The following is a 23,637-nucleotide window of genomic DNA, read 5'->3' on the forward strand; positions in this document are numbered from 1 at the left end:
GAGGAACCACCTGAGGAGCTTGGGGCTCCACCTCAGAGATTCTGCTTACATAGGTTGAGGCTGTGGCCCAGAGCATGAGTTTTACCAGTTTTACCAGGTGATCTTGATGCACATGGTCCCTGGGGGACCACTTGTGAAGCACTGCCATGTCCTTGCACTCCTCTGGGCACTGGACAGCTTACTCTCGATCAGGGTGGCCCACCATGGCTCTCGTTGGTTTGGCTCTTTGTAGAAATGCCCTGCTCTGTTTTCTGTTACTTTATTGTCTTTGGCTTCAATCTTAGGCTGTTACAAGAGACAACTGTGGGGCACACATGGCATAAAATAGTAACATGAGTGCAGAACTGTCCCGTCCCCTAGAAACACCTGGAAGCCTCTGTGTAGATGAGACTGATTGTAGGTAGATTCTTCAAAGCCTTCAAAGAGGCTGATTCTCATCTTACCTTCCTGAGAAACGAGCATCCTCAGGATGTCCCTGGCAGAGAGCCTGGCAGAATGCCGCAGGCCCCCTGGCGGAGACGGATGAGGCTGGAAGAGCAGGGAGGTGGGGTGTGGAGTAGCTGGAGGCAAGCTCAGGGATTCTCTCCAGGCACGTGATTTCAGGAGGACTGCAGCCAGCCGGGAGGGCAGGCCATACAGTCTGCTCACACTCCAAACACTCAGCCAAATACTTAAAGACAGCAGTGTCTCCCCTGTACCTGAGGGGTTTTAATTGATGGAGGTGACCAAATGATGACACAGAGAAGTCAGTGCCATTGAAAGAAGAACTTATTACTTACATTTCCTGAGGGAAGGGCATGACATGCTGTGCAAGGCCACATGGAGAAGCACCAGATTCAGTTGGGAGGCAGAGGGAGCAGGAGAAAGTCTGGGCCAAAGCTCTTATTGGGGTTTCCATGGGAAAGGCAAGGCAGGCAGAATAAACAGCTTGGGATTGGCCAGTTTGAATAACTCTGGCAGGAGTGGTCTCTAGATTCCTGGTATCTGACCCCGGGATGATTTAGGGCAGAGACATATTGGCTTAGTGTGTGAGAGTTTGATAAAGGGAGGAAATCAGTTGGTTTGTGTATGAAAGGTGTGCTTCCATTGCTGTCCCTAAGAACTGGCTAGCTAGCCCTGGGAGGGGCGGTCTCTTCTTGACTAGCAAGATTTTTAAGATGTCAAAACATCATAACACACAGAAAATATTAAAAACTGTGATTAAGAGAGGCTACGGCCCTCATGGGAAACATTTAGTAGTGGAAGTAGCTTTAGATGGCAGCTGTGCATATGGTACAAACATAACAGGGAAGTAGGAACACTGATTCACCCTCTTGGCTAGTGGGCGTGTCTAGAGCTTCACTCCTGACATTGACAACTGGAGAAGAATAGGGTATTTCATTAATTAATGGTGATTTTGAACAGATAACAGTAGAATGATAGAGTTTTGCATAATTAGAAAATGTTTACATTTATATATGGTCACATTGCAAAAGTTAGAAAACAAAGGAGACAGAAAGGTTGAAAACACACAAAGGAAATGGGAGTAATAAGATGAAATGTAGGAGTCCTCACAATACATGTGAATGTGAAACTCTTCTTTTAAAAGAATCTAATATCCAAGTGGACGCTGTCAATGAGAGAATATCAAAACACAATGACTCAGGAAGTTTCAAAGCGAAATGACAGCAAAAGACATGTCAGGAGAATAAAGACACACACACACACAAACACACACACACACACACACACACACACACACACACACACACAGAGCAGGGAATCAGGAAGTAAATGAGGCCATAAAGATTCTGATTCCAATTCCAGTTTGGAGTATTTTCCCCCACGTGTCCAACAAGCAATTCTCTGACACCAGCTGGATATTGTGGGCTGAAAAAAATTGCATAATGTGAGAGATGTTAGTTCAGTTTTATTTGGGGCAAAATGAGGACTATAGCTCTGAGGAACTGCTCCAAAGAGGTAAGCGGAGGTCAGTATTATGCACGATTTCAGTGAAAGGGGGTACGTGCAGTCAAGCACACATTGCGGCAGAGGCTTGCTGCTGGTCACAAGGAGGTTGCTGATAGTCACCAGGAGCAGATGTCGCCATTAATGATTTTGGTGCTTTCTTAGATAGAAGATGCAAGAATTTATGGGTTCATAAAATCTTCTCCTGAAAATATCTAACTCTCTGAAGGCCTGTTCTGCCAGTTTTTCCCAGAGCACCCTGAACTCCTTTCAGGTGTGTTGAAGGTCAGCGACTGCAGTGGCTAGTGACCTAATCCTTGTAGAAGCAGAAGGCAAGTGCCAATTTTTAGTTGGCAGTGTCCTACAATTCAACTCAGTTCTGACACTACCAACCCAGAGATAGCATCAGATCCCACAAGTTAGGGCCTCAGTCCTATAAGACGGCCCCCTGCCTTCAGATGCCAATCACAAGTCCAGCTTGTCACCTGTGCTTCTGATTAACAGGCTGTAGATTGGAGGTTCCAACAACCCCCTCCTTGGGTTCAATTAATTTGCTAGAGTGACTCTTAGAACTCAAAACACAGTTACTAGATTACCAGTTTATTATAAAGGGATATAGCTCAGGAACAGGCAGATGGAAGATGCTTAGGGCAAGGTATGTAGGAGGGAATGGAGCTTCCAGGCCCTTCCATAGCGTGCCGCTGTCCCCAAATCTCCATGTGTTCACCAACCCAGAAGCTCTCCAAACCCCACCCTTTTGGGTTGTCATGGAGACTTCATTACAGGCATGACTGACTAAATAATGGGTCACTGACCACCTACTCAACCCCACCCCCCATAAAGACAGCATTATGGCTCTCACCACAGGAAATTCCAAGGGTTTTAGGAGGTCTAGCCAGAAACTGGATGAAGACCAAATATATATATATATCATAAATCACAATATCACAACCACCCTGGCGGGACAGGAGGTTCTCCCCTCCCTCCCTTCCTCTCCCCTCCCTCCCTTCCTCTCCCCTCCCTCCCTTCCTCTCCCTCCTCCCCTTTCTCTCCCCTCCCTCCCTTCCTCTCCCTCCTCCCCTTTCTCTCCCCTCCCTCCCTTCCTCTTCCCTCCCTCCCTTCCTCTCCCTCCTCCCCTTTCTCTCCCCTCCCTCCCTTCCTCTCCCCTCCCTCCCTTCCTCTCCCCTCCCTCCCTTCCTCTCCCCTCCCTCCCTCCCTTCCTCTCCCCTCTCTCCCTTCCTCTCCCCTCCCTCCCTTCCTCTCCCTCCTCCCCTTTCTCTCCCCTCCCTCCCTTCCTCTCCCCTCCCTCCCTTCCTCTCCCTCCTCCCCTTCCTCTCCCCTCCCTCCCTTCCTCTCCCCTCCCTCCCTTCCTCTCCCTCCTCCCCTTTCTCTCCCCTCCCTCCCTTCCTCTCCCCTCCCTCCCTTCCTCTCCCTCCTCCCCTTTCTCTCCCCTCCCTCCCTTCCTCTCCCCTCCCTCCCTTCCTCTCCCTCCTCCCCTTTCTCTCCCCTCCCTCCCTTCCTCTCCCCTCCCTCCCTCCCTTCCTCTCCCCTCCCTCCCTTCCTCTCCCCTCCCTCCCTTCCTCTCCCTCCTCCCCTCTTTCTCTTCCCTCCTCCTCAGCATCAGCTTCATCCTTCAGGCAACGTGTGACTGTTTACAAGGACCATATCCTCTCATCTGGGCAACAGCCCTGGCAGGCCTTGCCGCTCTGACTCCATGTCACAAATGTGGAAACAAACTCGAAGTTTCTCTGAGACTGCATTGCCAGGAAGTGGCTCTCTAACCCCTTCATAGTCTAGAGACCCTGCCCTCAAAGGTCTTTGTAAGACAAAAGTCAGAAATCAGAGAGCAAAAGTAACACAATATTGTGAAGCAACTATACTCCAATAAAAAGGTTTTTTTAAAGTGTGTATTTTAAAAAAGCAAAAATAAAAAATGAAAAAGAGATATCAAAAAAAATAAATAAATCAAAGAGCAAAGGGAAAGGAAGCAGTCTCACAGGAGGCGGTGGCAGGAGGATCCTGAGGGCTGAAGTGGCTCTGGGCTTTCTGGCAGGCGGGGCAAAGAGGGAAACCTGTGTTGCTATGGTGTACTCTAGGACAGAGAGGGAGCAGACCAGCTAGGAGGAGAGCTTGTCTTCCCTGCTGAGCGTGGTCAAGGATATGAAAGTGGCCTCAGGCAGTGTGCTCAGACCCAGGGTCTGCTCCCCGCAGAGCTCTGGGGCCCTGGGAATGGTGTGCTATCGGCAGGGCTATAGAGAGTAACAGAACCGGAATTTGTTACTGCCTCTACCAGGTGGCCCTGGGCAAGGAGCGTCCCTGCTCTGTGTGGAACAAGTTTCGATACTAGAGTGGACAGTGTTGAGAGGACTGGTTGAGAGAATGAAGGCACAAGTGTTCCTACCAACTCTTGTCACCTCCTGCCCAGACACCCCGAGGCAGACTGAAGAGGACACTGTTCCTGGGGGCAGTGTGAGGGAGGGACATCTTGGCCTAAGCTTTGGGTGCGAGCCCTGGAGGGACCGCCTCTGGGGCTGTGCTGCGTGGACGGCCGGGAGAAGGGGCAGAGGCGATGTCTGATGTGTCCATTAGGACGCCAGCGTGCTGTGGCAGGACAGCCTCAGGACCAGGCCCTGTTTAGGCTGTACAGAGCCGCCCTCCGCAGGTCACACTGTCCAGACGAGTGGATGAGTGAGGGGGAAAGGCTGGTCCTTGGGTGGGCACACAGGGTCTGTCTTGCTCCAAAGCCCCCTCTCCTTCCCCTGCATCAGGAACTGCTAAGAAGGGATGCCCAGACCTGGGCTGTGGAGGGAACAGGTGGGGAGAGGGGGTCTCGAGTGTACACTGCACCTCCCCACCCCTCTGCAGAAGGTGGGCTGTGACGGGGTGATCGGCTCCAGCAAACAGGAGGACAAGTGTGGTGTGTGTGGAGGGGACAACTCCCACTGCAAGGTGGTCAAGGGCACATTCACACGCTCGCCCAAGAAGCTCGGTGAGTGCGCCCCTCCCTCCCCCTGCCCAGGGCACCCAGGCCTGAATGTCTATAGCACCTGGCCGGGTGGCTCTGACTGCGTTCTCAGCTGTTTGCGGGAGAGGGGGTGTAAGTCTGGGAGGGTGAGGTGGAGGGTCAGGGGCAGCTGCGCCAGGCCCCAGGGTGGGCGGGGACAGGGATAATGCCAGGGTATAGGTGCCCAGGGTGGGTCTTAGAAGTCTTTATTTGAGGGCACCCTCCCCAGCCCTCCAGGGCTTTCCGGTCACCAGCTGGCCTCCCTTGCTCGCTGCCCCCAGCCACCTGTCAGCAGGACTTTGATGGGCTGGTCAGTGCAGCCTGTGGCCTAGGGACATGTAAGCCTGTCCCCACAGGGCCACAGGATGGGGCTGGGGAACTTGGGGTCCCTGGCCAAGGTGGGTTCTGGGAAAACAGACCGCTTGGTGAGCCTCCTTCCACAGTGGTACCTCCGTCTGGCTTTGGTGCTCTGGGTGGGCTTGCAGCAGCTGACTGCTCTGCCTCTGTCCGAAATGGCGAGAAGCCACTTTGGTTCACCTCTTTTGGAGGAAGGCCATGGGACAAACCTGCCAGACTCCACTCAGAGCTGGTGCCAGTGCGCCAGGAGCTAGCTGACCTTCTGCATCGTCCCACGTGAGCAGGCTGTCTTCAGTTGGCGGATTAAGCCGCTGAGGTCCAGGGAGGGCAAGCAGTTTGCTGAAGGCCTCCCTCCTGGATGTGGCATCTTAGCTCCGTGCCCAGGTGTGACTCCAGGGACACTCACGAGGACGCCCACTAAGTTTTCAATGGAGGAGGCTGAAGGAGCGCCTGGATTTGAAGATGAGCAAAGGGCTGTGGCTGGCTGGGATGTGCTAGCTTTCCCGTGGACCCCTCTCTGGGTGGGCAGTCAGAGCCCATAAAACACTGGGGGCTCTGGAACCACCTTCGAGGGCAAGGCCCTCCTGGAATTGTCTGCATTCGTCGGCCTCTCCCTTCTCATTTGGCTTTGTCTCCCCACATCCCAACAAAGGTTACATCAAGATGTTTGAGATCCCGGCAGGAGCCAGACACCTGCTTATCCAGGAGGCAGACACCACCAGCCACCACCTGGGTGAGTGTCGGAGCCCAGACGGTGCAGTGGATCTGCAGCCTGACTCTTCCGGGGATCAGGGGCCCAGCTGAGAGCCGTGGCTGCAGCCCCATCTCCCCTGTCCCTGGCCTGGCCCACCTGGTGGACGTCTCCTGGAGTCATTCCCCAATGGAGAGGCCAAGGGTTGGGATCAGAGGGCTTCCCTGGCAGCAGCTGTGGAGGGACATGTGTTTAAGACATGCCACACCCCCCCACCCTAACTCCATCTCGAGGCCAAGGGGGAAGCCCCCTGTCCACTGGAAGGCAGGCAAGGTCCTTAAGCAGTGGCTGCTAAGGCCAGCTGGTAGATGGGCTCCCATGATGTATTTGCATTTTTTCATTTAGTTTCATTTTAAATTCAAGTGATTCTTTTGGAATAGGGATTCCTGGCATCTGTTGAAAATTTGGATATTCTAACAACTCTGAGTGCCCCCTTCTCACATGGCAGCCCCTGTGGGGCTGTGCTCCTCCAGGCTGCCTGGGGTTCCCCAAAGGGGCTTCACCCACCCATGCCCCCCACCGAGTTGTAAGGCCGAAGTAGGAGGTGATGCCGGGGTCACTGAGGGGACCCCATACAAATCCCTTACCCCAGTTTGGGTCCCGACCTTCCTCCCTGTGCCCTGGAGGCCAGACTGGGTCAGGGGTTCCATGACTTGCCTCCACCTGGCCCCCGCCGCTGACACGAGACAGACACCACTCTTTTTAATATGAATTTTCCTTTCTTCCTTATTTTAAGAGGAGACTTTATGTTGCTATCCCAAAATGCAAAGCCAGTGGCACTTGCCTTAAGTAGAAGGCAAATATAAAAGTTGATCCCTGAAAAAAAAGACACTTCTACCTAAACACTGTTTCCTGCCAAGGGCTCTCCCTGCACAAGAGGAGGGAGGGTTAGTGACAAGCTGAGGACCTCCTGGCGCCCGCTGAGGCTCTCAGGGGATTCTAGGAGACTTGCGAACGGAATGATTTCCTCACTCTTTGATCCCATGATTTTCGTGCCCAGTCTGTGACACCACCTAAAATCTTCCAGCAGCCCCCCTGCAGACACCTTCCACTGTGGGAAGCATGGGGCTTCCTGACCAGTGGAGTCTCGGCTCCTAGACATTCTTTGTGGATGCCTAGTGGCCAGAGTGGTCCCCGGGCCAGGTCAGGCCTCTTTGGTTTGTAGGGAACTGGTGAGGACCCAGGCCGAGCCACAGTTACCAACGGGGTGGGGACACATATGGGACGTATGCTCACCCCAGGGAAGGAAGCACCCACCCAGCCCTGTGCCCTGGTGTCCAGCAGATGCCCCTCACCCGGGGGGCTGGGGCAGGGAGGGCAGTGGTTCTGAGAGCCCACTGAGTGTTCCAAGTAGACAGCAAGGAGGTGGCCTTGATGCCTGCCGAGTCCCTTGCCATGTAGCATCTCTTTCAGGGCCTGAGGGACAGATCAGGAAAGGGCCCTGGGCCTGGCAGAAGGGCAGGGCTAGAGGGAAACCTAGTTTTGGCTGAGAGACAAAGGGCAAGTCAGGTTCCCGAGGTGATTTGGGCTGTCAGTGGGAGTGACGGGCCCCTGGCAGAAGACAGCTGGGGGACAAGGGGCTCTGCTCCCTGTAACTCCCCCAACCTGTTCAAACCAGCACACCCTGCCAGCCTTCCCGCAGTTCTGCCCCTGGGTGACATTGGCTGTCTTCTGCCATTCTCAGCCATCAAGAACCTGGAGACAGGCAAGTTCATTTTAAATGAAGAGAATGACGTGGATCCCAACTCCAAATCCTTCATTGCCATGGGTGTGGAGTGGGAGTACCGGGATGAGGATGGCCGGGAGACGCTGCAGACCATGGGCCCCCTCCACGGGACCATCACTGTCCTGGTAAGTCGAGGCAGGGGCCAGGCCCACCGCCTCCTGGCTGCCCAGGCAGGGGGCAAGTAGCTGCTAGGGAAGGGATGGAAGGGTGCCTGGGAACCCTGAGCCGCCCTGCATCCTTCGGACCATGCTCTGAACGGCCTCTCTGGCCTGACTTTTGGACCAAGGGTCTCTATCTCTGTGTCAGAGCAAGGAACAGACATGGAGCCACCGGTTGGGCTCTGGGCCCTGTATCAACCCCTGGGTGACTAAAGACAAAATCCCCTGCAAGCGATTAGGTTTCCCCCTCTGGGTGACATTCATGACCACCTTTCGTCATGCTTATTCATGTCTGCCACTGTATCCAAACCCAGCAACTCTCTGGGGGTGACCAATGGGGCTCAGGAAATTGGACTGCTAGACCCAGGTCACACTAGACTTTGTCCCTGAGCAGGACTGGACCCCAGGTCTCCTGAGTCCAGGACCACAGGCTGCTCCTGGTGATGGGAGTACAGAGGGGGCTTGATTTCCTAATCCACTTTTTAAAAATTAATTTTAATTGCATACATCATATATTTTATCAGTAAAAAAAGTTAAAACACTACAGGTAGGGCTCAGGTGACTTTTGCCCCTCCGTTAAGGTGAGCACACCTTGGTTGGGTTCAGGCACCCGGACCCAGTGCCCCACACCAGGGTGCGCAGCTGTGGGGATGGGGTGTTTCATGTGCGCTGTGCTCTGCTCTGCTCACCTCGGCTGCATTTACTTTTCATCCCCAGAAACGCCTTTGGTGCCCTGCCTTTGTCAGTGCATATACAGTCAGGCTTCATTCAGTATCTGCCATTTCTGTATTGGTAAATTCACCTACCGAAAGTATTTCTAATCCCAAAATCAATACAGGCGTACCTCAGGAGATACTGCAGGATCGGTTCCAGACCACCACAGTAAAGCGAATACGGCAATAACGCAAGTCACATGAACGTTTTGGTTTCCCAGTGTGTGTGATAGCCTTAGGTCTAAAAAAAACAATGTACATACCTTGATTAAAAATACAAAACAAAAAATCAGTTACAATAATAACATCAAAGATCACTGATCAGAGATCACCATGATAAAAGTAATAATAATGAAAAAGTTTGAAATATTGTGGGAATTACCAAAATGTGACCCAAAGACACAAAGTGAGCAAATCCTGTTGACAAATGGCGCCAATAGACTTGCTGGATGTGGGGCTGCCACAAAAGTTTAATTTGTAAAAAAACGTAATATATGCGAAGCGCAGTAAAACAAAGCGCCATAAAGCGAGGTCTGCCTGTACTCGCAGTGGAGCAGGGGAAAATGTGAGGAGGCGGAACCAGGCGAGGCTCTGCTTCTTGTTTCAGCTCCTACTGTAAACAAGCATCTTTTTCACACACTCTATTTACTGCCATGTTGTTCGCATTTTTTTAAAATTAATTTATTTATTATTTTTATTTATTTATTTTTGAATTTTTTAAATTTATTTTTTATACAGCAGGTTCTTATTAGTTATCTATTTTATACATATTAGTGTATATATGTCAATCCCAATCTCCCAATTCGTGCTCTCGGGGGATGATTTCATTGTTTAAAATGGCCCCAAGCATGGGTCTGGTGTTCCTCTGAGCAGGAAGCTGCAGCTTTGCCCTAAGGAGAGAACGCGTGTGTTAGATGAGCTGCGTCCGGGCACAAGTAACCGGGTACTGGCCATGAGTTCAGTGTTAATGAATCAATGGCATGTACTAATTAAGGTGTCTTTAAACAGAAACGCACATAGAATAAGCTTACGCATTGACTGTTGATGAAACTGTCACGACCAGAGGTTCGCAGGCCCTGACGCCGTGTTCCCCTGCGAGCAGCAGTTCAGTACTGGCAGATGTGGTGTTTGCCGGGACTTTCTAGCACCTGACTACCGTGAATAACGAGACTTGGCCGCGCATGTTCCTCGGGCTGACCTTCCTAACCTGGTCGCCGAGGGAGGGTGGTGGGGGGCAGACACATTCACGTCCGTCTCCGGGGCAGGTCATCCCGCAGGGGGACGCCCGCATCTCGCTGACCTACAAATACATGATCCATGAGGACTCGCTCAATGTGGATGACAACAATGTCCTGGAGGACAATTCCGTGGGCTACGAGTGGGCCCTGAAGAAGTGGTCTCCCTGCTCCAAGCCCTGCGGTGGAGGTGAGGGGCCTCCTCAGAGTTGGGGCCCCAGAGGAGGTCGGGGCCGAGCGGGAGGGGTCTCCTGGGTGAGGAGCTTCCTAAGCCCATGGTCCCTGCTGACTGCCTGGCATGAGGGATGTGCCAGGTATGACAACACTAGACCCAAGCCAGTGACCTTTGCCTGGGTGACAAGGGCCTAGCCCCACTAGGGAGGTGGCAGAGGATGGGCAGGAAGAGCAGGTGCCCAGGACAGCCAGGGGGCATGTGTGGGGCTTGGATGACAGCAGCACCCACCTGCATCGTGTGAGAGGGAGGTCTGGCCTGGCGGGAGGTGGCTGTGAGGGTGGCTTGGATGGCTTACTGTGACATCACGAGGCAGGTCGCAGGAAAGGCTCAGGCCATGCTGGAGACCAATGAAGAGGCCCCTCGTAAGATCCCTCCTTTCTGAATGCAGAAAGGCCTTTCCTCGCTGGGGCAGGGCTGGGTGCAGAGAGGTCCCACCTGCCTTGGACCTCAAAGAGTCCACAGTTGGGTGGGACATAACAGACAGACAGGACGTTCTGATCTGCCCAGTGTAGTCACTGCTCCTAGGGGGCTGGAGGAGATAAAAGGCAGGAGAAGAGAGCCCAGCCTGCAGGAGCAGGTGGCCAGGACAGACCTCCTTCAGGCGCCATGAAGGGTCCCACACCTAGACAACAGAGGGAGTTTGCCCAGTGGGCGGGGCACCCACTGCCAGGCCCAGGCAGACGGAAGGCTCCTCTTCCAGTGCTCCTGCCTGGGCGGATGGCACCCCAGCCTTCCACTGAGCCTCCCGGCCCCCTGGATTCTATCAGCACATCCTGTTGGGTCTCCCTCCTGCATATCTCTTGGACTCATCTGCTGTTACCATCTTCCCCGTCCTGGCACCATCCTCGCTACCCAACTGGCCCCGTGTGTCCACTCTTGCCCTCAGAGTGACCTATTAAAGGGGCAGATCAGACCATACCCCTTTCTGTTATCACAGTTTTCAGCAGCTCCTTCTGCTCTTGGGATAAAAAACAAAATTCTCCTCATGGCCTCTAAGGTCCAAGCAACTTGCTGACTCTCCCACTGCCGTTGGCACCCCCAACCCTTGCTCACTCAGCCCTGTCCACACTGGCCTTAAGTGCTTTTCCTGGACACGCTGTGCTCCTGCCTCAGGGCCTTTGCATAGGCCATCTCCTCGCCAGGGAGCCCCCTCCACCACTTTCCCACTAAATCAGCACACCTCCATCCTCTGTTCCCTGGGACACCCCCAGATGCCCAGGCTAGATCAGGCTGCCCAGTCATATTCTCTCATGTCTAACCCACTAGGCTGAGGTTTTGAGACTTGGCACTGTTGACATTTTGGGGTCTATAATTTTCCATTGTGGGGGGTAGTCCCGTGCATTGTAGGATGCTGAGCAACATCCCCAGCCTCTACCTGTTAGATGTCGGTGGCATCTCCTCCCCCAGTTGTGACAACTAAGTGTCCCAGACATTGCCAGATGTCCCCAGGGGCAAAATCTCCACCAGTTGAGAACTGCTACACTAGACTGGCTGGAGGAGCCTTGCAGGCTGTATTCCATGTTTAGCCAGGTCCTCAGAGCACATTAATTCAAGGTAGAGTAAATGACTAAACAATGGGAGAGGAAATAGAACCTTCCCTCCTGCCCCAGGAAGCCAGCCAAGGGGCAGGAGAGAAGGGGGCTACTCTCCCTGGCCTGTCACCCTCACTTGGCCTGGGGTGCTGGGTAGACACCAGGCTAGATGTGTCCCTGCCCGACCCCCCCACCCCATTAGCAGGGTGGGGAGAACGGGGCTAAGTGGCCTGAGGAGCCGCCCCTCCACGCCACTGAGCCCCCTCGAGCTCTCGTCTTCAGGGTCCCAGTTCACCAAGTATGGCTGCCGCCGGAGGCTGGACCACAAGATGGTGCACCGAGGCTTCTGCGACTCCCTCTCAAAGCCCAAAGCCATCCGCCGGGCTTGCAACGCGCAGGAGTGCTCCCAGCCCGTGTGAGTGCCAGGGCTCCCCGGCCCCCAGCCCCACTAGAGGAGGGGAGGGAGAGCCCTGGGGCTCCTGTGGAGGGTGGTGCAGGATCTGGTTCCCTGGATGCTCTGGGCCTCACGTGCCCTGAGACGTTTGACAGATTCTTTCTCACTCACCACGTTCTATGGAGTCTAAGATGTTGCAGGCTGTGCGGTGCCCGCCTGCTTCAGACCTGCTAGACGGAAACAATAATGTGCATCTTACAAATGACAACAAGTGGCAATGCTCACATGGGGAAACTGAGGCTCCGAGGGTGCAGGGCTTGCTTCTGGTCCTGTGGTAGATGTTTCCCAAGCAGCTCATTCCAGAGGCTGCGGCCTTGGAATGGCCACAGCCATGACCCTCCAGCTCCGGGGTTTGACAGGGCTGCATTTCTGGGCCCAGGTTCCTTTTGCAGGACCCTGAGTGGGGAAGATGGTGGGTAAAAGGCAGGTGGGGGCCGTTCGGGGACAGATGCCGAGGGTGTCCACGCTGCTGCCCAGAAGGGTTGGTGATGTCAGCGGAAGCTGAGGTCAGAGGGCAGAGCCAGGAGCCTAAGAAGGGACAGAGGCCGGCTCTCCATGGCCACACCCCAACCAGGATCTCCCAGCCGTGGGCATGCTTGGGGTTCGTCGTCTGCAGGACCTCAGGCAGGGGCCCAGCTAGCTTGCAGGGCGCCTTCCTGACAGTAGGTGGAGCTGTGCCTGGAGCAGCAGGCTGCCTTGCCTCTGTCCACCAGGGCCTCAGCCAGGCTGATTCTCCAGGGGCTGACCGTGTGCTGCTCTGCCCTGACAGGTGGGTCACGGGCGAGTGGGAGGCATGCAGTCAGAGCTGTGGGCGGACGGGCATGCAGGTTCGCTCCGTGCGCTGCGTTCAGCCGCTGCACAACAACACCACCCGCTCCGTGCACACCAAGCACTGCAATGACGCCCGACCCGAGGGCCGCCGGGCCTGCAACCGTGAGCTCTGCCCCGGTCGGTGGCGGGCCGGACCCTGGTCCCAGGTAAGCAGTGCCCCAGCCCTGTGTCCTCAGCCCCCAAACCAAGCTTGGGTGGGACTGAAGTGGCCAGGGCGTTCCACCTGGGCTCGGATGCAGTTCTTGCTCTGGGCCACGTCCCGTAGGTCTCAGGGCACCCGTGGTTCCACATGGCTTTGGGAAACTCAGTGGAATGTGTATCTTTACAGGGTAGAGGCTCCCATGTGCTGCAGGGGACTGGACCCCCAGGAGACTGGGGACAGCCTGGGCTCCAGGAAACGAAGGGAAGCCTGGGCTTTTGTCTCTGGGGGCCAGAGGTGTGGCTAGAAGGCCGGTCACACTTGCAGGAGGAAACACAGGCAAGGGAGGGCTTAGACTTGGGCTGGAAAGGATAGTCTCGGGCTGGAGGAGCCGTTCTGGGGGCAGGGCTGAGCTGATGTGAGCACTGACAACCAGTCCCCGGACCTGGTGGGTCAGGGGTCGCCAGGACCAGCCTTGGGCTCAAAGATTTGCTCAGAAGTTGCTATAGTCATGGTTATGCTTTATTACAATGGAAGCACACAGCGTAGAATCAGCAAAGGGAAAAAGTGTTTCAGTGAAGTCTGGAGGAAACCAGGCACAAACATCTAGGTGCCCAGGATTTTCACTTGGGATCAGTCATGTAGGCATAGGGTGCCTGCGTGACTGACGTCAGTTACTGAAGCCCCAGACCCCAGAGGGAAAGCGCATGCTCACCATAAATCATCTTGTTGGTGTAAACCAACCGAACAAATCGGTGCGGCCTGATCCAAGGCCTCAGGCAGGCAAAAACACCCTTACCAGACAGACCATTCCATGAACTTGGTTCCCAGGAGTCGCCCAAGGGCCAGTCCTGAAAATAGGCCTTTCTTGGGACTGGTCAGGTTTGAGCAACGCGGTCTGCTGAGTCAACCCTTTGTCACACACAAGGCGAGGACTTGAGAATCATCCTTTGGCAGGGCTGGGCTGAGTTGTGAGCAGAGCCACGAGTCTGGGCATGGCTGCTCCTTCTGGTCCCTCCCGATGTGGTGAGGCCAAGGGGGCCCGAGACTGGAGGGCACAGTGAGGGTGCTGGTGGTGTAGAACCTTGTGTCCAGAGGGAGGGAGGGTCCTCTGCCGAAGCCTCCTGGACCCAGGCAGAGCTTTCCCAGTGGCCCCCAGTGCATAGCAGTTCTGCTGGGCCTTGGGCCTCCTCTAGCCAGAGGAGGGAGGTGCTCGTTGAGAAGCCAGAAGTGCCAGGCCCTATCTGGCCCTGCATATTTGTTCTCTCTAACTCACTCTAGAGCCCAGGAGATTGAGGCAGCTGCCTGGGGCTAGGGCAAGGCAGGGCAGGCCTCTAGCTCACCTCTACCCTTTGTGCCTCCCCACCTCCCACGTATTGTGGGGTCACCCGCTTGGGGAGCCCTTTCAGACCCAGCCTAGTGTGGGAGGTGGGCCCTGACTGGTAACCCTCTGCCTGCAGTGTTCGGTAACCTGTGGCAACGGCACCCAGGAACGGCCGGTGCTCTGCCGAACCACGGACGACAGCTTCGGGGTCTGCCGGGAGGAGCGGCCCGAGACGGCCAGGATCTGCAGGCTTGGCCCCTGTCCCCGTAAGCCTTCTGCATGCAGCAAGCCCAGGGGAGGGGGGGCTGGTCCAGGCAAATGCGGCTCTTCCCACAACCGGTCAAACTCAGCATCTGTGAACTTGAAGGAGAAGCTAAGCCTGCCCAGGCCTGGGCTGGGACCTTTCCCTGGCAGGAAATGGAAGGAACTGGCATTTGCCATGCTCATCTCCAGGCCAGGCCCTAGTGAAGGATGGCGTGGACTCAGCCCATCCCTGCCTTCCTGGCACTCCCTTTTGGTCTGGGAGACAGAAACTGGATTCACAGTCACTGCACATCGGGGCTCGGCCCCCCACGCGAGTAGGGGGTGCCTGTATGAGTAGGGGGTGCCTGCCGCCCTGCAAGGAGAGCAACCAGAACGCTGGCTGCGTGTAGATGTCTGGCCAAGTGCTGGACACACGTCACCTCTTTCGGTCCCCACAACAGTTGAAGACGTAGATCCAGTCATGAGTCCCTTCTGCGGAGCAGGGAGCTCGGGGGGTCGGGTGTGCCTCCCCCAGCTGAGGAGGGGGTAGAGCCAGGACTCACTTGTTCCCAGCACTTCCAGAGCCAGCAGTCAGGGCACTGCTCAGCCCGGAGCAGGGCACGGTGGGGACTTGGAGGACAGTACAGAGATAAGGAGGCGCTGGTAGGGCCTGCGTGTGGGGATAGTAGCTGCAGCTACTCTGCGTAGCTGAGACCCGGATGCTTGGTGTGGGAGAGGCAGGACTGGGCCTGGACAGGGTGCTTGGGGCCCATCTGTCCCGAGGGAGGCCTTGCAGGCCACACTGGGGAGTTGGGGCCCTCCTGTCACCCCCTCCCTGGGATACCAGAATCCAGGGAGCCCTTCTGCCCGGGGTGGGTGCGTTGGGTGCCCAGACCTGGTGCCCCAGCAGCCAAGACTCCTTTCTTTTCCCTCTAGGAAACATCTCAGATCCTTCCAAGAAGAGCTACGTAGTTCAATGGCTGTCCCGACCGGACCCCAACTCACCAGTCCAGAAGACCTCGTCAAGTAACCGGCTCGTTTATAACTCTGTCTCTGCCGTCCAGTGCATGCCCTACGCCTTGTGGAGCTTGCCGTGGGCTCCCCTCCTCTCTTTCTATGGAAAACTGCCCTGACTCTTCCTGAGCGCTCTCTTGGTTGAATCTGTTTTCTCCGGGCCTCTGTGCTCGGCTGTCCCCTTTGGAGCCGCCTGGCCGGGAGGGCCAGTCTCGCAGCGGCACGGCCCGGGGCACCGGCCTCTTGTGGGGGTGCCAGGACCTCGCGGTGATGGCTTTTAAAGGGGCAAAGATCTGTCGCGGTGCTGGAGGGGCCAGAGGCCAAAGTTTGAATGTGACCACTTGGTGACCGCCTTGCGGGGCCACATCCCTCCAGGCTGGAGCTGCGGGTCGGAAATCGAGGCGGAGCCCGCCCGTCCCCTTTCAAACGCCGCCTACCAGCGAGGCGAGGCCAGAGGGGTCTCGCGGGTGTGCAGTTTTGCGTCGCCGTCCTGGGCGCCCGGCCCGTTTCCGGCAGTGTGTCGGCGGCTCCCTGGCCACCTCTGCTGTTGCTGCTGCTGCTGACCCTGTGCTGTGTGTCCTCCTGACTCGTGTGACTGTGGCCTGCTTCCTGTGGCCTTTGTGTCCAGCTCACACAACCCTTGGCCCCCGTACCCTGTCCCCTTGGGGGTTCAGGCCAAGCAGAGGAGGCAGGGGTCGTGTCCCCGCAGTGGGACATCAGGACACACCACCACTTCCATTCTCTGTCCATTCGCTCCAATGGCCTTTCTCATCGTGCACACACGACCCCGTGCACGGGCGCGAGAGAGTGAGAGTGAAAGGCTGTCTCACGTGGATGCGGCCACCTACCCGTGTGAACAACTACAGAATTACCTCAATTTTTATCGCTTTTTTGCTTAGATAAAACTATGTAGAAGATGCCTTAAAGTTGAAAGGTAACAGAATTGGCTGCTAGCAACCCAGGCAGGAGGCAGGCAGTGCAATCTAAAGGGAGGCGGCCCGCTCATCCACCTTTGGTCAAGGGTAAGGCTTCCCAGTCCAGTCTGTACAGGGCTCCAGGCACGGGCTCACCTCTGCGGAAAGGAGACCCGCTCCATGGCCCGAGCGGCCCTTCGGCGCTGACTGTTGTTGGAGCCCCGAGCACTCTGCTGCCGGCGCTGCCTTACTCCAGAGGGCGACTGGCCTGGCCCTGGGCGTGACCAGTGTAGCACTCCCGCCGGTCACCCCCTACTTGCCCCAGCCCCGTCCCCTGTTCATAGCATCCCCGCTGGACAGCGCCCAGCCCTCCCCTGGCACTAGTTACTGTTATGTAAATACTCGGTGTAACACACACTAATTCTCATGACTGTTAACTTCCAACTTTGACTTAGGCAACGCGAGTGACATGAGTGACTCTGGGAAGGTGCAATACGGTCCTGAGCGTCGTGCTCTCTGTCTATATGCACTTTGGTTTATCAGGGATATTTTATTAGTGTTTTGTATGTATTCAATGACGTATTATATAGGTTCCATTGTCGTTGCTTTTCTGGTTTTTTTATGAGACAACATTAGTGTGTGCCAAAGTGACTGTGAAAATGACCTTTTACTCTTACTAACAGTGGAAAGACTTCCTGTCATGCATCCCACAAATAAACTCAATAAAAGTTCAGTGAAACTGGGTGCTTGGGTCTGGCACGCTGCTGCCTCCTTCTCTTCACCTCTGTGACCGACGGTGCTGCAGGGCTGCAGGTGCCGTTCTGGTCCATTACTTCCTTGGTTTCTGATTCCAGTGACTTTCCTGTCCCCCTTACCCTGCCCAACGTAAATACTGAGGGCCCCTCCCCCACTGAGGCATGTGCCCCCTCCTCGGGCATTTTTCAAAATGTGACAGCAGCCCGTGCAGACACCCCACCGGCATTCTGAGTTTTGAATCCTTAGTGCTAAACAAGCACCTTGCAGGAACACCTTGGCTGTCTCCTTGTGGATAAGTTCTCACAGTTGGGAAAAGGGCCCCATGTGAGCTTCTCCCCGTCTTTGGGATCCCAGCCCGTGGAGTGGGAATATGGGGTTAGTAGCTGAGACAGTGTCCAGGTCACGTGCCCTGAGCCACCATCAGGCCACTGCCCTGGCTCCTGGCACAGCTCTCAGCCTTGGGCTACCTGTTCAGGGAGGGAACAGGTCTGTCTGACTGGGTAGGGGCTGGGCTAGCCTTAGGAGAGTCTGGGTTGGGAGAAGGGCAAGGCAGCCGAAGGTCTAAGCGCCTGGCTTGCGACATTCACACACAGGTGTGCTCAGCTGTGCCTGCCTTGTCTCCCGAGGCCTACCCTCAGGAGCCACAGGGCCTGTGTGTCCACTCCCCTTGCTGACAAGGACCACACAGCAGGTCAGGGTCCAACCAGGGACCTCCTAATCTGGGGCCTGGGCCATGTCCTGCCAGGGGGCATCTCTCCGTCCCTTTCCCATGAAGGGGTCCTGTTCTGGGGAGGAGGGAGGTCATGAGAAAAGACAACTACCCAGCGCCATGGAGATGGGCATCAGGGCACAGGGCCAGGTTCCAGGTGCCAGCCTTCGGGTGGGGGTCACAGTAGCTGTGGCTGGGGTCAGCCTGCCCAGAGCTCTGGTCATTGAAAGACTCCCAGCTCAAGAGACAGGAGACCAAGACAACTGTGTCTGACGAACTGCGTCCACTAAATCTCCTTGCCCAGACAGATCAGGAGAAATCCCTGCTGAGGGCACCTTGCCTAGAGCTGCGGGCAGGCCACCAACAGGGCTGCTCCAATAAAACCTTGTTTACAAAACCAGGTGGAGGGACCGACCTGGCCCACAAGAGTGGTTGGCAGACCCTTACCCTAGACTGATGTGACACCCGCTTCTCGGATCCCAGCCTGGTGAAAGACAAGTGAGGGAGATGCTTGTTATTTGTGTGAAGGAAGAGGCACAGGTGACAGGAGAGGGTGTCTGTGTGGCAGGGGTGACCCCAGTCCCAGCAGCACGGCTAGGCCTGGCTCCATCCTTGTTGAGGCCTATGCCTCTGGCCTCCCCGCCCCAGCTGTTGGCCAAAGCCTGGGGAAGATGCTGCACCTAGTATTACCAAAGCCCCCTTGTGTCTCCTTGAGGGCTGTCATGGTGGTTTCCACACGCTTACCTCAGTGACTGCCAGGGAGGGGAGAGGGACCGGGAGGGGAGAAGGGAGCAGGGGCTCTGAGCACGCCCCACCCAGCTTCAAACAGGACTGTTCTGGTTTCATCTGTCTCAGATATTGGATATCTGTGTAAAATTTTATCCAAGGTTTTAAAACCCTGAAAGCCACATCTCAGCATCTTTTAGTCTGATTTCTGGAATCGACCCTCAGCACAAGGCCATCTGCCTTTCCCCTCCACATGTGGGCCTATTTCTCCACCTCAAGGTTAGGAAGACCAGGGCTTTTCCTAAACAGCCTATCTGTCCTTATCTCTTCATACTCTGGGTCCTGCACCCAGTCATGTTTCCTCCTTATTTTGGCCACTTAGACGCTCAGAGTCCAGGTTGGGTCCCTCTCTGATGATACGTGCCTCTGTGTATTCTTCTTCCCTGTAGCATTGCCATTCTAAAATCCATGATTTCCTTGTTTTGCACTTGCTCAGTTTTTCACATTGGTCTTTTTCACATTTATGCATTCTTCGATTCACTGTTCTAGGCTCTGGTATAAAGGAGCATCCAGATACAGCTCGGGGTTCTGCCCTTTGGAGCTTTCAGGATAATGAAAAAGTCAGGCATTAGTTACCTTATCTGACAACTAAATGTGGACTTGGTAGCTGGGATGGAATGCTGGGAAGGGGAGACCCATGGCACCATAAGACCACATACTGGGGGATTTAACCTCCAAGGGAGGTCAAGGGACACTTGCCTGAGGAAGATGTGTTTCAGCTGAGCCTTGGGGATAAGAGGAAGAGGGGAGGCACAGTATGTGCAAAGGCCCTGTGGCCACAGAGAGCACACTGCAGAGCAAGGCAATCAAGGCCTGAATGAGACTGGAGAGGTGAAAGGGACGGGTCCTCGCCCTGAAAACAATGGAGGAGCAATACAAGGGCTTCAGTCTGGACGGTGACATGGTCACATCTCCGGCTGAAGAACATCATTCTGCGTGCAGCAGGATAGCTAGATAAGAAGGAGGAAGAATGGAGACAGGCAGGCAGAAAGGAAGTTCTTACCATGTTGCAGCCAAGAGGCAAGGTAGCTTGGCCCTGTGGAGGCAGGAGAGAGGGGAGCGTGGACACATCTGAGAGCATCAGGGGAAATACTGACAGACCTGGAGATGACCGGACAGGGGATGTCTGGGGTCTGGCTTGTGCGCATGAAGGGCCATTCTCTGAGATGGGTGGCACCAGTGAAGGCCATGGGCTTGGGCCGGACATGTGGAATCCACTTTTGGGACCACAAGAGTTGAGGGGTATCTAGTAGGCTGTTGTATCCAAGTGTTTGAAGCTCCGGGAGTTTGAGGTTGGTGTCCAACTAAGTGGGTTGCCAGCCTGTAAGGGAAAATTATAAGCTGGAGCAATGGTCACGCAGAGGGCAGATGTCAGAACCACGGGCCCTGAATGGGAGGGGGCCTGCCTGTCTGTTATTGTGGGAAATTTCAGTGAGCTAGCATAGCTTCACATGCAGATGTAGAACGTGCCCTGTGTTAGTGCACAGAGTAATCATGTCAGATGTGGTCCCCATCAGTGGCTGCCCCTTCCCTCCCTCCTTCCTTCCCACCTCCCCTCTTTCCTTCCCTTCAGTAGGAGATGAGGTCACCTGGGAGACTGAGGGGAAAGGAGGGCACAGCAGAGGTTTATGTGGGAAAAGTTTGAAATGCCCATTATGAAGAATAGAGAGTGACTGAGCAGGGAACATGGTTGGAGGGTTGGGCCCATTGAGGTCAGTAATCAGGAATTTCTAATGGATGAAATATCCCCTGTTATACTGTTAAATGACTTATTCTTTTATGTTGAATGAATTTTTGTAAATCATCCCAATTTTTGTGCTGTGTGTGGAGTTAGGTGTGAAGGGAAAGGGAAGGGGGTAGAAATTCAGGAAGGAGACAGAGAGTGAGAACAAGAGGAGTTGGATGGGTCATATTAATACAGCTGCAGCCAGGGTTGGAGCCAGGCCAGGGAGAAGACAGCCATGAGGAAAGAGGGAAAGAGAGAGACAACAGTGACCTCTGCAGAGAGTCAGGGCTCTCTGTACAAGACAGACCGTGGATGACCAGATCTTGGGTGGGAAAGAAAGGGGAGGATGTGCTGGGCAGAAGGATTAGTCTATGTGAAGGCATCAAGTTCTGGAGCACTTTGGAAAATGGCCAGAAGCTCAATGTGGCAGGGCCATGTGGTGGATGGAGCAGTGGCAGGACATAAGGCTCTCAAGTAAGTTGAGGCAAGTGGAAGAAATCCCAGATAAGTCTGCATGATTTTTAATTTCTCTTTAGTCCCTTTTCAGAAACAAAGATCATCTGGAGAGTTTGGGTGAGGATGGGAACAAAATGTGGAGGAGTATGGTGGGGCCACAGCCAAGGCTCTGGGATTTGCTCTTTTGGGTGTTAGGAATTGGTTCTTTTAGGTTTAATTTTGTTGTAGTTACTGCTTAAAGATTACTGTAGAGTCAAACTGTGCCACAGAATGTCATTGGGGTTACCACTGGGATATCAAATGTGAAGATCTGACGAAGTCCCGTTCTTTAAGATGAGCTTGGAATCACTCCCTGAGAATAGACAGGCCTCATTTCTGTCTCAAACTTTGAGAGATACTGAAAAATTTGCACTCAGTCAGGGCCTGCTTGGAGGAGGGGAGCATTGCTCACAGCTTGTGTGGCAGCACTCAAGGGCGGGGTCCCCGGACCCACCCTGCCCAAGGGCTGCCGGATATCAAAACCACACAGGCTTTCTGTGTGAGCTCGCTTGCCTCTGTGCTGTCTCTGGGCTCTTTCAAATGCCTCCTCCAGAAAACTGCTTCCTGTGGGGGAACAAGGTCCCCCTTATCTGTCCTTTGGTTATTTGTCCCACTTTTCTCTTTCAGAGGGCCGCTGCCAAGGTGACAAGTCAATGTTCTGTAGGATGGAAGTCTTGTCTCGCTATTGCTCCATCCCAGGCTACAATAAGCTGTGCTGCAAGTCCTGTAACCTGCAAGACAACCTCACCAATGTGGACGACAGGGCAGAACCACCCTCTGGGAAGCACAATGACATTGAAGAGCTCATGCCCACCCTCCCAGTGCCCACTCTAGTCATGGAGGTGCAGCCTCCGCCAAGCACACCCCTGGAGGTGCCTCTCAATACTTCCAGCACCGGTGCCACCGAGGACCATCCGGAAATCAACGCTGTGGATGTGCCCTACAAAATCCATGGCCTGGAGGATGAAGTCCAGCCACCCAACCTAATCCCTCGACGACCGAGCCCATACGAAAAGACCAGGAACCAAAGAATCCAAGAGCTCATTGATGAGATGAGGAAGAAAGAGATGCTCGGAAAGTTCTAATAAAATAGAAAGATAGCATCAATAACATTTTTTTTTTTCTTGCTTATAGAGATATTCCATGGGATGGCAACTCCTGTGTTGTGGAGATGAAGTCAGATTCCTGATTCCAAAAGGTTTGGGGAAAACAAAGAGGGAGAATAATGTAAAAAAAAAAAAAAAAAAATATATATATATATATATATATATATATATATATATATATATATATATATATATATATATATATATATCCTGTACTGGGGTTGAGTGTGGGGTGGAGAGGAATATAGAGGTTCTACAACCCCTATCGATGAGGGAAGGCAGGAGGGATAACTCGGAGAGAGAAAACGTTTGCCCCAAGTTTCTGAGCAAGTGATTGGGAATCTTCTTTTCCTTGTGGTGACAACCCTGCTGGAGACGCAGGACATTTCCTACCAATCTGCAGACGGAGACACAAGCCCCATGGGACTCTTGGGAGAAACGATGATTTATTTACTAAGTGACCAGTCACTAAGATGAGTGCGGTGAAGTGGAGGCCGTGAACTCCAGGCTTCGAGGTGGTGGGGCAGGTGGTGAGGATGAGTGTGGTGGCCAGCTGGCACTCCAGGCTCTCCCAGGCCTCTCTTTTCTTCACTAACCCTGGCCTTGCTTGTCGCCTCTGGCCAGCCTGGCCTCAGACCCTGGGCTCCCCAGAGAGGCTCTCCCCTTCCCCAAGTGCGCTGGAAGGATGAGGGAGGCATGCACTCTGCTGGAAAGTCCTGTGAGTGGGCAAGGCTCACTTTTTTGTGTGTGTGAACATGCAGCTTAAACTTCCCAAAAATACAAGACCCAAGCACATTATTAGCTCCTTAGCTGGGCCTAGCCTGACATGTAATTCTTAAGCTTTTCATGTCCAGGAAAGTTCTAAAGCCTTTGTATTCTCACCAGTCATAGATCTTAGAGAACTCTTTTTTATTTCATTCCCCATTCTGTGGATGAGAATACTGAGGCTCAGGATAGGTGCTAAAAAGCTTTATCGGAACCTGTGCATGTGTGTGTGTGTGAACCTCTGCATGTGGTCTAAGGGACAGAGTAAGGGGGTAAGAAACAGTGAAGGGACATCTGGGATATGCTTAACCTTCCAAATGGTTGAAAACTAGCCTCCCCATCTCCCCAGCGCAGCCTACCTCTCTCCCCTCTGCCACCATGTCCCACACTTGCTCATACATGTCCCGGTGTCTCCAAGGAGCTTGCTGGCTCCTAAGAACCAAACTGGAGGAAACCTTTCTGAATTCTCTCATAGTATCACTTCTTAAACAAGATGTAGTGTGAAGCACTTCTGCACCCTCATCTCTTTATCATTAAGAAATGTATCCACAGCTTTTGCTCATTGGTTGAACCCATGGCAGCTGGTGCTACTCAAGGGCTGAAGGACTGGGCAGTGCTTGGTTGGGTCCATCCTAGAATGTCGAGGAAGCTCCGGACTAACCCTAGCCAGAGTATTACTCAGTTTACCCAGCTTGGGGGCCACAGAATGGGAACACT

General features: G+C 54.2%; 1 protein-coding gene across 2 annotated transcripts in view; it reads left to right on the forward strand.

The window, feature by feature from the left end:
- Positions 1 to 23,637, forward strand: part of ADAMTS2 (ADAM metallopeptidase with thrombospondin type 1 motif 2) — a 239,860-nt gene that overhangs the window by 208,761 nt on the left and 7,462 nt on the right. The window contains exons 14-22 of one of the 2 annotated variants that reach the window (XR_009502679.1): positions 4,813 to 4,936; positions 5,961 to 6,041; positions 7,744 to 7,910; positions 9,922 to 10,081; positions 11,941 to 12,073; positions 12,882 to 13,089; positions 14,543 to 14,672; positions 15,586 to 15,675; positions 21,677 to 22,247. Coding sequence is in view for 1 of the 2 variants with exons in the window: in XM_059919687.1 (XP_059775670.1) it covers positions 4,813 to 4,936; positions 5,961 to 6,041; positions 7,744 to 7,910; positions 9,922 to 10,081; positions 11,941 to 12,073; positions 12,882 to 13,089; positions 14,543 to 14,672; positions 15,586 to 15,675; positions 21,677 to 22,134 (1,551 nt within the window). In the remaining variant the exon portion in view is untranslated. Of the gene's footprint in view, positions 1 to 4,812; positions 4,937 to 5,960; positions 6,042 to 7,743; positions 7,911 to 9,921; positions 10,082 to 11,940; positions 12,074 to 12,881; positions 13,090 to 14,542; positions 14,673 to 15,585; positions 15,676 to 21,676; positions 22,278 to 23,637 lie in introns of those variants that run through there. The other variant, XM_059919687.1, reaches the window with a different exon arrangement.

Source organism: Balaenoptera ricei, chromosome 3 (assembly GCF_028023285.1).
Source record: "Balaenoptera ricei isolate mBalRic1 chromosome 3, mBalRic1.hap2, whole genome shotgun sequence".
NCBI lineage: Eukaryota > Metazoa > Chordata > Mammalia > Artiodactyla > Balaenopteridae > Balaenoptera > Balaenoptera ricei.